The sequence below is a fragment of the Quercus lobata genome, chromosome 2 (assembly GCF_001633185.2).
Source record: "Quercus lobata isolate SW786 chromosome 2, ValleyOak3.0 Primary Assembly, whole genome shotgun sequence".
Lineage (NCBI taxonomy): Eukaryota > Viridiplantae > Streptophyta > Magnoliopsida > Fagales > Fagaceae > Quercus > Quercus lobata.
The window spans coordinates 71926705-71941735 of NC_044905.1; the positions used below are offsets into that span (position 1 = coordinate 71926705).

The 15031-nt window shown below is 34.1% G+C and overlaps 1 protein-coding gene across 2 annotated transcripts; it reads right to left on the reverse strand.

Annotated features, from left to right (window-relative positions):
- Nucleotides 1-1793: 1793 nt before the first annotated feature.
- LOC115976467 (probable inactive leucine-rich repeat receptor-like protein kinase At3g03770) lies at nucleotides 1794-7238 on the reverse strand. 2 transcript variants are annotated; one of them, XM_031097760.1, is made up of 8 exons: nucleotides 6573-7238; nucleotides 5097-6464; nucleotides 4779-4909; nucleotides 4111-4354; nucleotides 3660-3871; nucleotides 3545-3570; nucleotides 2738-2849; nucleotides 1794-2273 (listed from the first exon to the last, which is right to left on the reverse strand). In XM_031097760.1, coding segments are annotated over exons 1-8 (2319 nt in total). In that variant the 5' UTR covers nucleotides 6574-7238; the 3' UTR covers nucleotides 1794-2048. The 2 variants fall into 2 exon arrangements, with proteins under 2 accessions (XP_030953620.1, XP_030953621.1); XM_031097761.1 differs by having other exon boundaries at nucleotides 6557-7238.
- Between the last annotated feature and the right edge of the window lie 7793 nt (nucleotides 7239-15031).

Here is a 15031-nt window from a genome sequence, read left to right on the forward strand (position 1 = left end):
CACATAAAAGGCCCAGACAATATGATTTGTAGAGCGTGGGTGTAAAGAACTAGGTTAACTGTGGTCTTTCTTCAAAAGATTCACTCTCAAGAACGTTAAAGGTTTAAAGTTGGTACAATGAATGTTTTCTTTAGCCACCAGTGCCACTCTTTTTCTCTACTCTTACTTTCTTCTTTTTGGTTTATGTTTGTTCTTTGTTTTCTTTTTCTGTTCCGATCTCTTTCTTCATGCTCATCTTTTAGTTTATATACTCCCATTTGCGCTCCATCCTTACCGCACACGTGTAGGTTGGGTCCGGAAGATTTATTTCTGTCCCATCTGGCACCTCCTGGAACTTCCTATGGGCAGCTGTAAGGCTGCTTCCTTACTGTTCAGGTATCACTTCCACATTAATGCGGCTAGAGAGTTGGTTGAGAGGTCATTAATGCAGAGGCAGCTGTAGTTACAGATATTTATTTGCCTTATCTCTTTCATCCTTAGTCGGTTACTCTTATCCTTTATGGCGACCTAATTCTGAGATCTGATCGTAATAAAACCACGTCCCGATCGTCCTCGGACGCATACTGCCGAGGAGTATGGTGTCCTCGGACGGATACACATCCTCGGCTGGGCCACGGGCCCAACAATCCTGAATCAATTCTGAACCCCATGGGCCTATTAATAGAACGGTCCCCACATATATATATATATATATGGGTTGGATTCAAGTTACACCTGATGTAACTCTAGATTAGACTATACTAGAATTTCTATCGTGTATTAAAAAAAAAATTTAAAAAAAAAAAAAAACAAACAAACAAACAATGACTTTTTTTTTATGAGTCATGTTAATGGGTTCCTTTGGGGTAATTGTTAATAAACTATATTAGGTAAATTTTAACAAAATTTTTATGGAAAATATAAAAAGCTATCTCAAAAATTAATTGTTTATCACTTTCTTATAAAATGTTTCTAAAAATTGTTCCTAAACCAATGTTTCCTTAACATTTCCTTTTCTTTTTTTTCTTTTTTTTAATAATGAGATAAGTCTTTTAGGGTCTGTTTGAATACAACTTATTGCTGAAAACTGAAAACACTGTAACAAAATAAATTTTAAATGTGTAAATGGTGCTATGAGACCTAATTTTAAAGAAAAATTTGCAGATATCTATACTTGCGGATTCCATAAACAGTGCAAGAGACTCACAGAATACACAGCCGCAGCATAAACACAAACACAAACACAAACATGTTGCTATCCAAACTAACACTTGATAAAGGGTCAATTTTAAAAAAATTTGGGGGCCTTGGGCTTAGGCCTAAATTGCCTAGGACTTGGGCCACCCCTTGTTGTACCCAACACAATTTAATTATACCTTTGCATAATTTGATAATTTAGTGTGTATTTGACAGAAATTAAAATGTCAACTTAGTTTTGCTATTATTTATGGGCCTCATTTTTTGGTACTATTCGTGAATCTCACTTTACTATTTCAGTTTTCAACGAACTTTTATCTTTATCTACTACAGTATTTTCAGTAAAAAGTTTTCAGTTTTAACAAAATTAACGGATTCCAAACAGACCCTAGGGTAATTGATTAAAATAAACTTGGGGTCAATCTTTCAACCCAACACCTATATAAACACAAAATAAAAATGAAGGTTTTAAAATAATCCAACCTCCTATGGGATAAAAATAATAATAATAAATTTCAAAATAATTTTGGTTGTAGTCCGACATCGTTCAATCTTCTTCTTTTTTTTGGGGGGGGGGGGGGGGGGGGGGGTGGGGTGTTGTTGAGGTCTGAATATACCATTCAAAAAAGGCACTGTGCACAAAGGCCTACCACTATTGTCTTAAACAGAAAATGTAACTAAACAACTTTTATTCTACCAAAATTCAGCAGTATAAAAGGAAAAGCAAACAAAAATGAAAATTTACAACTTTTTACATTTCACATTGCTGTGAGGGAAGGCAGCCCAAATGCAGGCATACCTTGTGTGGCTACAAATTTCAGGAGGCTTCTTTAGAATGAATCTCAGGTGTTGCGGTATCCATAAACTTACAACTATGTTGTAGAATCTGATCTCTGATCAGAATCAGCAGTGGCTTGGATTTGAGCTGCATATTGTAAGTTCCAAAGGACATCTTCAAAAGAGGGACGAGATAACAATTCAGTAGCTATACATTTGTTTGTGATGGATACCACTATTGATAACGACTCTTGCGAGCAAGTGGTCAACACTATTGGATCCACAATTCGTCTTCGACCATCTTGACTGCCAAAGGATGCCTGTGGTTCATGACTCCAGGTCTTAGAAACATACCATCTCAAACAAAATCAATAAAGATGGTATCTAAAACAAATATTGAGGAAAAGAAAAGGAAAATATTCAGAATGTTTAGGCAATTCATTTTGATCTTATGACACTTTAAAAACATGACCAGTTTCGATCCTCATGTTTTCTAGACCAAAATTTATAGCAGCTCAACTAAGCTTTGTCAACAAAGAATTTGAGATCTCATTTCATTATCAATGAAGACAAAATTGATATTGAGATCAATATATATAACCTAAATATAAATTTATATGGAAAAATAAAGTACTCATCTAGAAAATTATAGATTTTATGTTTATTTATTTTTCAGACTGAAAAAAATGTATAAATCAAAAGATTTGGAAATTTTATATAGTTGTTTCAAAATTATCATTCATCTGAATTTGTGGAATTCACCTCCACTAAAGCTTTGGCATACCATTTCATTTAGGAGAAATACTTCTCCTTTTCCAGTCACTATAGGCCCAACAAGTGATTCGAGCAATATGAATCCAAAGTTGTAAACATCATCCTCTGCGTTTGTTCGATGGCTGCAAAAAAGGAAGTAATAGAGTCAACTATTTAAAGGAAGTGCATTAAAGAGGATATTAGTGGGCACTAGGTAGCTGCAGTAACAGTATGACAGTGGTGGTCATTGCATAAGTGAAGCAATAATTGTAGCAACAGTGGCAGTATTACTGCTGCTGAGGCGGACAGCATGTTAATTATGGCAGTGTTCATGGTGGTAGCAGCTTTGACAATAGTAGAGGTGAGAAGACCAAATAACAGCAAGGGGGATGATAAGGAAACTAATGGTACAGAAGAAAAGGTGTTTCTGATAGTGGCATGCACAGTAAATGGCACCAATGATGCTGATGTTGCATGTGGCAGAGTAATACCAGTATGAAGGTAGTGCTGAGATCAAGATGGAAGTACTGCTGTATATACCAAGAATTGGATACTCAACCTCAGTGTCATTTAAGCAGTGAAAAGGGGGCTCATCATTAATGATTCATTTTCTTTTTGGATCCAAAATAATACATATATAATGCATATCCCAAGATTGGATCCTCATGCTTTTTAATTGAAGAAAATCTTCATCAGAAATACACTATCAGTTATAATGCAATTATTATTTTTTAAATCCAACATAACAATATTTAAGATGCGACTCCAGTAGATAAAATCAAGCATCAAATTGAAAGGTATTCTATTTTAATAAATCAGGCAATAGGTTGTATCATACCATGATTTCAGGTCTTCTCCCTTCGCCTACAGAACAAACAGAATGTGTTAGAAAAGACTGCTTGGTGAACCAAGATAACATTGCACACTCAACCTAAAAAAGCCAGGCATTATACCTCAAACTTTTCGATTTCCTCTGTGATGATTGACATCCCATAGTCACTTAGCTTTGCAATCCCATGCTCATCAAGCAATATGTTGTTTGTTTTTAATCGGTTATTCAAGCAACCAGGAATTACACCAGTATGTAGAAAATGCACAGCCTTGGCAACTCCAATTAAAATTGCCAGTCTATCTGACCATTTAAAAACCTTTTCTGGACAACTTTCTGCAAATTATATATGTAGCTAGATTACATGCTGACAGCCTCCAATATGTAAAGCTATGATACGTAAAATATATAGAAAAGCACCAACCCCCCCACCCCAGTACAGACAAGGAGGGGCCCATCTTAATTCAAGAAAAAGAGTATGGTATACACACTAAACCATCAAAGACAGATGCGCAGGTGCACACATATTTTCATATATGAAGCTAGATTAAAGTTTATTGTGGTGCTATACTAACCTGACAGATGAGTGCGATAATTCCCATTAGGTACATATTCATATACAAGAAAAACTTTGCTGCTACTGGAATCATCTTGTCCACTACCATCAATGCCATGACCCAAGAAGCCTACCAAATGTGGATGGTGAAGCTTTGAAAGCAGATCAAGCTTAGCTTTAAGGTTTGGAATCGAACATTTCTTCACCAAAGACAGAGAGCGTATGGCTACATAGGTCCCATTCTCCAATTGACCTTTATAAATCTAAAAATTTATAAATAAATAAAACAGAAGTTAAAAGAGCTAGCTGGCAATGGACATATATAATGTGATCCACCAATTGAATGCCACATATACATTTTTCTCATTGATTTCACAACAATTTCAAGATTTTTTTTTTTTGAGAAACCCAATTTCAAGATTTTGATAATAATAATAACCAAAATACTAGGTAGAAGTTAGAAGAGCTTAGGTGCTTTGACAAATTTCTAGCTCCCCCTTCATCTTACAAATAAAATTCCTACTTTGTATAATATGCCCCTAAAAAATTCCTACTTTGTATAATATGCCCCTAAAAAATATGTATGTGATGCTCAAAATTAGTAGGTTAATCCAAATGAATCCCCCTTTTTTGAAGAGTCCATGAAACATCTATATTTTCATTGCATATTCAACTTTTGACAGTTACCTTCCCCATAGAGCCTTCACCAAGAAACCTTGATGAATCAAAGTTGTTTGTGGCTTCCTTCAACTCCTCAAAAGAAAACAATCGACAGACGGGTGCTTGTGTCCCTAGCTTTGCTGCTTGAGAAATGAACCCTAAAAAAAATAGAGGCAAGGTTATCACTTTAGGCTCTCATATGCACCACAGACTATGGTTTACACATTTATGATTTAGTCTCTATTCATATATTCTAAACTACAAAATTGACAGAGTGAGTTGGACAAGCATGTCTTGGATTTTGAACAAATGATAAGAAAATAAACTGATCAATGTGGAACTTACTGGCATTTGCAAGGAGCTCAGAGGAAATCCCAGTTGGTGTATTATCTTGCACGTTCTTTGACAATACATGCTGCTCCTGTGTCCTTGAACGGCATCTTTTACACAAGAGTAGAACTCCCAACCCCAAAAGCACCATAACAAGAACAGCTCCACTAATGACAGCAACTACTACTGCTATATCTCTTCCTCTGGATTGTTTACTGTTTATAAGACAATGCGATCCTTCATGCTGATCTTTGGAATCACAGGACAAACAATTTCCATCAATTTTAACATATCTCTTATCTGATGTACTGTTCAAGCAAGAAGGAAGTTGGCCTATCAACTTGTTACTAGATAAATCAACATACCCAAGTTTGTCACCACAACTTAACTCATCTGGAAGTGACCCGCTGAGCATATTAGACCCTAAATTCAAATAACTGATGTTTGGTAAAGAGAACAAGGCAGAGGGAGGAGTTCCACTCAGATGGTTGAAAGATAGATCAAGGTGTTGAAGTTTATGCAACTCACCAAATTGCTCAGGAATCTCTCCTGAGAGCGAGTTATTGCTCAGTAGCACTGTAACCAACTCTTTGGGCATGACTGGTAGTTCAGAATCCAAATGATTTTCTCTTATATCCAATAAATGTAGATTGGTTAAAGTACTCAAATCAGGTAATTTGCCAGAAAGCTCATTGTGGGACAGGACAAGATCAGTGAGTGTCTTGATTTTGCTTATAGAAAAAGGAATCTGACCCTTGAATCCATTACTCTGCAAACTCAAAATGGTGAGGTTTGAAAATGAGCCCAACCAATCAGGGACAGTGTCATTGAAATGATTGGAATCCAGTGTCAAAGTATGAAGCTTAACTAGTCTAGATATCTTAGGTGGAATTGAACCATACATAAAATTTGAGCTCAAATCCAAAAGTTCAAGCGAATATAGCCTATGAATCTTATCAGGAAGTGGTCCCCAAATCCCCAAACACACTAAGCTAAGAACTTTTAAACTGGTTAACCTCGTCAATGTAGTAACAAAGGAATCAATAGAGAAGCTTTCAGATAGTGTCATATTGGGAATTGCAAATCCATGGAACTCACTGACCTTGACAAGCTTATCCCCCATAATTTTGAGCTCAGTGATAATACTGTCCTGGCATGTGATACTCACATGTGCTGATTTAGGCAAGTTGCAGAGGTCTCCATAGGAATTTTCCCAAGTTTGCAATGAGGAAGGGTACTCCAAAAGCTTCCTTATCTGCAATAAAACTTGGGTCTGGGAGGGATGTAACTCATAAGAGCTTGGAATGAAGAAAACCCATAAAAGAACCACTAGAAGCAGCAAATTCAAATTTCCCATTCCACGAGTGTTCGAAGCTGTAGACACTGAAATCAGAGTTTTTAAGGCAAACAGAATCAGACCCACCAAAGATTGTTAAGCAGAATCATGAAAAAGAGAGCTCCATTAGAGAATTCACCTGAAAAAGAACGTACTTTACAGTAACTTGGAAGGAAATTCAAGAAACTAAAACCCCAAATTTAGCCTCAGATGCTCTCCAACGACTCTTGGTTAACCAAATTCGAGAAAACCCATGAAGCAGAAGGAGCTGAAATCTAAGACGCTGACAGAAAAACAGAAAGAAAATATCTTCCTGGAAAAATCAAAAGGGCAAGTTTTTTGCTTCCACGGAAAATAGTAATGCTCAAACTAGTTGGTCAAAAACCCATGTAGCAGCAAAACAAGGAAGCATGGAGAACAAAGCAAAGTTCATGAAAGCATATCTCTTTTATATAAGTAATAAGTTCCAGATAGTTAACAGGAAAAACTTAAAAGAGAAACATTGGGAAGATGAATGCAATAAGAAAAGTGGTAGCAATAATGGGTTTTCTTGTTCACCGGTGAATGTTTGCGTCACTAAAAGAAAATATTGAGGCTATAAATGGAGAGGTAGTTGGAGAAAAGCCGTACAAGACAGTGTCAAGGACTCAAGGCATTTATTATTAGTGCTTCTCAGAGAGGTCTCTGTGTGTGTGAGTGACAATTAATGGGGTCGGTTTTTGCCTTCAAGTCTCAAGTGGAAGAGTGAGGACTGAGACAAGAATGGAAGGGAAGGCACTTTGTCTTTGTCTGTGTGTGTGTGTGTGTGTGTGTGAGAGTGTGAGTGGACAGTGTGTGTAACTAAAATACTGGCAATTTTTTTTTTGTTCTTGTTTCTTTTTGGCATTGTCTGTTTGTTTATCATTGACTTATTCTCGAGAATGACCCTAGGATTCTTCTCTATTTACAGGGGTGCCACACATGTTTTGACCTTTTTAGATTTTTTTTTTCCTCTCTGTTAGATTATTTGATTAATTTGATATGACTAAAATGTCCCTGCTTCTATTATCTTACCGTCAATATCATATGCCGTTATTTTTATAATTTATCTATTTATATTCTATACTATTAATAACATAATTTTCTGTTTGAATTTCATCATTTTACCTACTAAAATATCCTCATACACAGTAATGGAACTACTCAAGGGCTGAGGGGGGCCATCCTCCCAACCTTTGAAAAAAATATATACTCGTATGTATATTAACCAAAAAAAAATTTGGCTCTGAAATTTATATATTTGGCCCCCCTTCCCAAAAAATTTACAAATTGACCTAAAAAATCCAACAAATAGATAACAAGAAAAATCTATAATAATAAAAAAAATGCACATATTTGAATAACAAGAAAAAAAATTGGATAAATCATAAATCCAATCTAAGCAAAAACAATAATAACAAATTAATTACAAATTCTAGCAAAAAAATCACACAAAAAAACCCAATAGCCTTTACCCAATTTCTCCCTCTCACTTGAGAGCTCTATGCCCCTCTCAAATGACTCCATACTCATAGCTATAGAAATAACTCCTATGCTACATATTGATCACTCCATCCATACATCAGTTAGACCTTAAAAATATTAGGAGGTGTTAATTGACTTATAAAACTCTTGATTATAAAATCCTATTATTGATTTTTTTCAAAAGAAAAAATACAAATAATATTAATAAATTAATGCTAATAATGCAACGTTGTCAACCTCTAGTATTGATATTCCAATTTTTTTTTTTAAAATCTTTGAACAAAGGACTTCGGTCCCCCCCAAGTTTGAATCCTGGTTCCGTCCTTGCTCATACAAATTCTTAAACTCTCTAAAATACTTTTATCTTTTGGTTAAATAATTTTAAATTTAAAAACACAAACGGGTTAAAAGAGTAATTTATTATTTTTTTATAAGTTCTTAAATTTTAGGCTTTTCCTTTTCTTTTCTAATCTCACTTTTTATGAAATATCTTAAAATTTAGGACACTGTCTTTGTGGGGTCATAGAGCCCAGTGATATACATCCACTTTTTTGTATTGGGCCTGAGGCAACCTAGGAAACTGTGTCGAGGACAATTTTGTCCTCGGCTAGCCAAAGCCAAGATAGAAGAAAAGTGATTTACCAGCAAAGACAATCTTCCAAAGCACTCCAAAGAAAAAGGATAAGTACAGCAAGTAAGCACACTGGAGCATGACAATAAAGCAATTCCAAGAAAAGCAGCTGTCTCCACATTAAATGCTCCACAACTAACACTTTGGCCACATTAATGTGGAGAAAACTCCTGAACAGTGCTGTTTTGGCAACCGCAACACACAGAGAGCCAAAAATGGATGTCTGATGGGACAGATACTCAAGTAAGGGTTCAGATGATCAACAAGTGTGAGATCAGGATGGCTCAGAGGGGACTATATAATGGGAGAGATCCTCCATGAGAAGGGGATAGGAGATTTTACCAAAGAAAACACTGTAGTAGTCTGAAATAACTTTGTAACCATTGTCATTGTCACTTAAGAAATACTAAGTTGAAGCTCCTCGGACCAGTGCTGAGGATTGAATTGCTTGCTCAAGTCCATATTTGTTTTACTTATCCATTCTTTAAATCATTTTCAACTATTGTTACATTCATTAAAACTCAGTTATTTTACTCACTCTCTACAAATTTATTGTAATGGGCTTGTTGGGCTTGAATTCACTTATCCCTTGAAAACAGTGCTCAAACCCAGTCCCTACAGTCTCTATCTCACTTTATATATTTTTATAAGACAGATGAAAGTTGAAAAAAAAAAAAAAAAACAAGAGCCAAAATAAAGAATTGGGATAAAATCTCTATTTAAACATCATGACTCTAAAGCCAAGATAAAAAATAAAAAAGATATAGAAAAACTTGACTTCATGACTCTCCAAGAGCTACTACTTTTTTATTTAACAGGTTTGGGGGATTCAAAATTAGGTTCTCAAAAAATCTAGAGGTTTTGGGGAATAGAACTAGTTTTTTTTTTTTTTTTTTTTTTTTTTTTGAGGAAGAGAATAGAACTAGTTAGAAAGCTTGAAATTATCAAATTATGTGTGGGCTCAAATTACTCTTATACGATAAGAAATTATCAATTGTTTCAAAAAAAATTAAATAGTTAATAAATGATAAATTTAGTCATTTAACTATTATTTTAACAATAATGAAACATAACTTATTGTAAAATAAATATTAGTAGTATAATTAAAAATACATAATTTATAGTTTAAGAAAAAGAGAACAACATTCTTTTAGGTCAATAATGGTAAGAGTAATTTTACATCCATATGGTATGTGTTTTTTTTAATGAAACCGTATAGTATGTTTATGAATGTGACTGCAAGCTAGCGGCCTAGATAAATGAAGAAAGTCGATAAGCATACAAAGATGTCTGATGCTTTTCAGAAACAATAAAGACAAGCAGTAGCTTTCGCAATTAATGGAGCTTGAGTACAAAAATGTGGAAGTAGCATCGTTTTAGTTTCAACGTTGAATTTTGCAAAACTTTAAAGAGAGAATGAGGAATATGTAATGGGTCCAGATAGAGCATGCATTAATCATTCATTTTGAGGAAGTTTTTATAGGGAATTGAAAAAGTTATTAAAACAGTTAATGTATTTTCATTTTTCCATAAAAAGTTTTCAAAAATAGTTTACTAATGTATACCCTCAAGACACATATCAGTAAAACTCATATTTAATTTGCTATAGTAGGCGGTCTGACAATAGCATTCTCATCTTTTAGTTTTTATTAATTTATTTATGGATATGATAGTGTATTGTTAGACATAAGGTCAAGACACTAATTGATTTTTTTTTATAAGTGAGTTTGAATTCTATTTTTTTTATTCAATGACAAATTTTTTTACCAATTAAACTAATTGTTCTTCTCAAAAACAAATTAAACTAATTGTAACCCACTCATTGAATTACATATAAACTTGCAACTTTGATATAAAATATATTAGTCTCTTCATAACTACTATGAGTAAGAAACTCTCATTCTTAGATCTTGACTATTTTATGGATTAAATATTTATTGAATTCCTTTAAATTAGGCAGTAGGGTTCTTTTTTAAAATTAAAAATGGACAAAAAAGATCCTATCTTTGAGCTGATTTTAAAATTATTCATTTATTCAATATACTTTTATATCCTTGATAATTTGACTTTTTATTGAATCACAATTTTTTTTTAATATAATTTGATAGTTAGGAGAGAGGGGATTTGAACCATAAATTTTTCCATGTTAGACATCAAGAATACCTACCAACATAGTTATAAGGTTCTTGGCAAATCAATTCCAAGTATTTTAAGAAAATTGTTACCAAAAAAAAAAAAAAATCATTTTTTGACAACTTTTTATATTTCACATAAAATAATATAAAGACTTTTTAAAAATGATTGATTAACAAAAATTCTATAGTCACCTGTTAACTAGACTTATATAATAATAATTGGTGGGTTCCTCAACTAGTTGAATAAGATATTTGATATTCAATGTCTACATCAAAAATCGATGGTATCTCTATCAAAAAAAAAAAATCGTTGATATCTTAATTTAATGAAAAATAGAAAAAACACTAAAAGCAAATGTCATAAATTGAAACTCTATAAATATATAATAATAATACTAATAATTGTGGCTTTTCCATCTGACTAATAAAAGGAAAAAAACATGTTGAATTGGTAAATGGGAAGCATATATGTCATTGGGATTTGCTGGAATGAGGGCTTTAATAAAGTCCAAAATTCTAATTAATTGGGGGGGCCCGCTGCTCGTTACCGTTAGCCAGCCTGTGTTTGAATGTGAAACCAAGTTGTACGAAAGCACCTAGAGTCTAACTTAATTTAGAATCCCATGAAAGTCTGAAAAACTACTATAAAAATTAGAAAAAGATTAAAACCAAAGGATTAAAAAATAGAAGCATCCCATTCCCATGGTGAAATAAGAGAAAAGACATAACCACGCGCACCATTCACAAAGCCAGCAATATGCAGTATGCATCAGAGAATAGCCCTTAATTTGTTGCATGGGCCGCCTGATGCCTCCCAACCTTACTCCAAGTTCAAGTTGTGTATGCATTTTTGTGTGGTTGGTTTTGTACTTCACGCTAAGGCACATATATAATAATAGGAGTGGGGAAGATCATGACTCATGAGTCTGTTTCCCAGACAAAGAGGCAACGTTGGTTTTTTTTTTTTTTTTTTTTTTTTTGGTGGGGGGGGGGCTACCCTACTATAGCTGGGTGACCTTCGAATTTTCCTTTTCTTTCTGATTAGATTTGGCATATCTGACTTAGTCAATCCAATCTTTATAATGAAACATTGCCAAATAGCTTCCATGCACCTTTTGATTTTATATGATTTGCCAGGGTCCACAATGTTTCTAATGTGCCTAGTCTTTTTGGGTGATCGTTTTGTTTCATTAAAGCAAGATTAGGAAGGAAAAAAAAATAGTTTAGTTATCTTTCATTTCGTGAGTGCAGATTTTTTTTTTTCCCCTTTAATTTCTTTATATAATATTCTAACTCCACTCAACACTACTTACAAAGAAATGCTATATTCATAACATTTTTTTTTAGCAACAAACACATACAAATATTTGGTTTCGCTCGCACATACACACCTTATTATATTGGAATCACCCAATAAATTACTATAAGCATTTCTCTTATAATAAAAGGGTTTTATTAACATAAGTTATACGTTAGTAAATCATTTAAGTAAACTTTTTATGGGAAAATAAAATAGTGACTAACTTTTTTTGATAGTTTTTTCAATTTCTCATAAAAAGTTTATTAAAATCAGACCCTAAAATACTGATTGCATACACAAATTTTTTTTATAATATTTTTTCATTTATTGTTGTAAGGACACGATTTGTGGCGGACCGTAACAGTATCGGGTTCGCACGTGAAAAGGCCCTAACAATATCATTTGTAGAGCGTGGATTTGGAAGGCTAGGCCTTGATCGACAGGCGGTGGGTTTTTCGTGGTGTTCGTACAAGTTTAAGTTTTCCTTCACTCCTGGAGTCTTTCTCCTGGAGGTGGGCTGGGAGGCTCTGGTTTTTGGCCACTTTTCCCAACTTCCCTGTTGGTGCACCTTCCTTTTTATTATATAGTCCGTCTTGGTTGATCCTGACCCTCCACTTGTAGGTCAGGCAGGAGCTTATTTCTGTATCCATCCTATCAACCGTCCCGTCTAACTTTTTATTAGTTGCATGGATCGAAGTTTACACCGTCCAAACGTCTTTTCTCATTAATCAGCTCTGGGTATTGGCAGGTGCATTTACTGAAGAGGGGACGCATTTTCCTTGGTCCAATTTCACACCCTGCTTCCCTATGGGCCCCATTCCGTTCACATCCCCTTGAGGGGGCTGTTTGGGGATTGCCTACACCATGGTGTTGGTCTTCCCATTGAAGCTCTGGAATGCCGAGGACAGGGTAAGTTCTCAGCCGTTCCCCTTGCTACCTCGGCCACTGATCATTCGTCTTCGGCAAGATACCTCCTCGGCACGGGTCCTGGGCCCGGATAGAGTTTGGGCCGGATTACAGACCTCTCGGACCCACAATTGTAAATTGCAATGATTTACTGTGAGTAAACCAGTTTAAAATTTTTTAAAAATATATGGTAAAAAAAAAAAAAAATCGTGTATGTAACATTATTTCTCTTGTATGGCCTCTGTTAGTCTTAAAGGGCAAACCAATATAACCCCCAGTAACGGCTCCTCCTAGAAAATAGAATATAAATTCATAAATATTTGACATGATTTATATTCCTTTTTATTTGTTTGTTTATGAGCATAATTGCCATATTGATTAACACCTCTTTTGACAAATGATTAACATTAATCTGAATGGCTAATCATATGCTAGTCAAGTAACCGAGATATTTTCCTATCATGTGCACAGCACAAACAAGGACAGACATAATGATCAAAGTAAAGTAGTAAACTCTTATTTTCAGGCAAGATATTGCTGCTTTCACTGAAAATTCAACAACTAATACTTATATAAGAAAACATTAACTTTATAGGGAAAAGCAAAAATGAAAACTAATAAGGAGATGAAGAATATCTAAAAGTAATTAACCAAAAAAAAAAAAAAAAAGAATAGCTAAAAGTACAAAAGAAAAAGACAAAGGATGTTGTTTTGAGCAGCACGGACCACGGTTTGAGTGTCATTAATGAACAATCACTGTAGGCCAATATACTTGCATTTATCAAACCCAGGCATCAACTGGAGACCCATTTTACATCAACTTATATGACAAATTAGTCTGTAAAATCATCTAAATCCCAATTGTTACCAAATTAAACTGCTATGTTATTCTTCCTGAAGTTATGAACTTTAATGGGCGCCAAGTGAATTCACTGGAGGGATCCAGGTTATAGCCAATAGCTCATTGATCATTCCTTCAATTAAAGAATACATGCTCAAGTGAATTGGGCCAGTGGGTGCATCCCCTTCCACTATGTCTTATGCACTCCTGCTCAAGCCGAAGCAACTGCAATTTTGTGGGCTTTAAACTTGGCTAGGTCTAAAAATTAGTGCAATTTCATAATAGAAGGGAATGAACCATTTGACTGGTCTATTTCTATTGTCATTAGTAATGTTTTTTATTTAAATTTGCGTTTTGCTAGTTGTGAGTTTTGCTAAGTTAGAAGATCTCTTTAGCAACTTGTTCTACTGCTAAACTTTTATTTGTTTTTAAAGCTAGTTTCTCTTGTAATAATTGCAATCTGCCTCCTATGATTCTGGAAACTTGCAGGTGCGATTGTCGTACTACTTTTTACTTAACAATGAAATTGCAGTTTATTAGAAAAAAAAAAAAAAGATATATATATATATATATATTTTTTTGCTTGGTGCTAGGGTCATCAGTTAGAATGGTACCAATTTGTGATTAGCATTCATTTAAATGAAGAACCTATAAAGTTTAAAGTAATTTCAACACATTAATTTAATAAATGACATATAACGCAGTGGAATAACCATAAGTAAAATACATTCTATCTCAAAAATAGCATAAGCATGCCTAAGAAAACCCTCAATCCAAAGGCAAAGAAAGAGAAAAACTCTTTGAAGTTTTTATTGATAATAACAAACTTGATACTTGATGTTGTTACAACCTCCAACTTATAAGAAAAATATACACAAACCCTAAACACAAAATTATACTAGAAAAAGGAGAAATTTCCAAAATATAAAAACTTTTAAAAATTACGGAAATTGATGCACTATTAACCCTAGGAAACATCCTTCTCATTTTTGAAAATAGAAAATATCACAAAAAGAAATGTGAAACTTGTGTCCAATGCTATTTTGCACTGAACACGATATGATTTGGACAAATATCTAGTTTTAAATACATGTCAACATCACAGTTTGTCCAATACAAAAAAGAACTGGACACAAGCCATATCCCAAAAGAAAATATTACATAAATAACAAAATCACTTAAACATAGACCTAAACAAAGAAATTTGGAGGAAAATTGACATAGTCACAAACCGAGGTGATGTGTTTTACTTCCTAAATCATTTACCTTGCATACCAAATTTCATGCAACTTCGATTT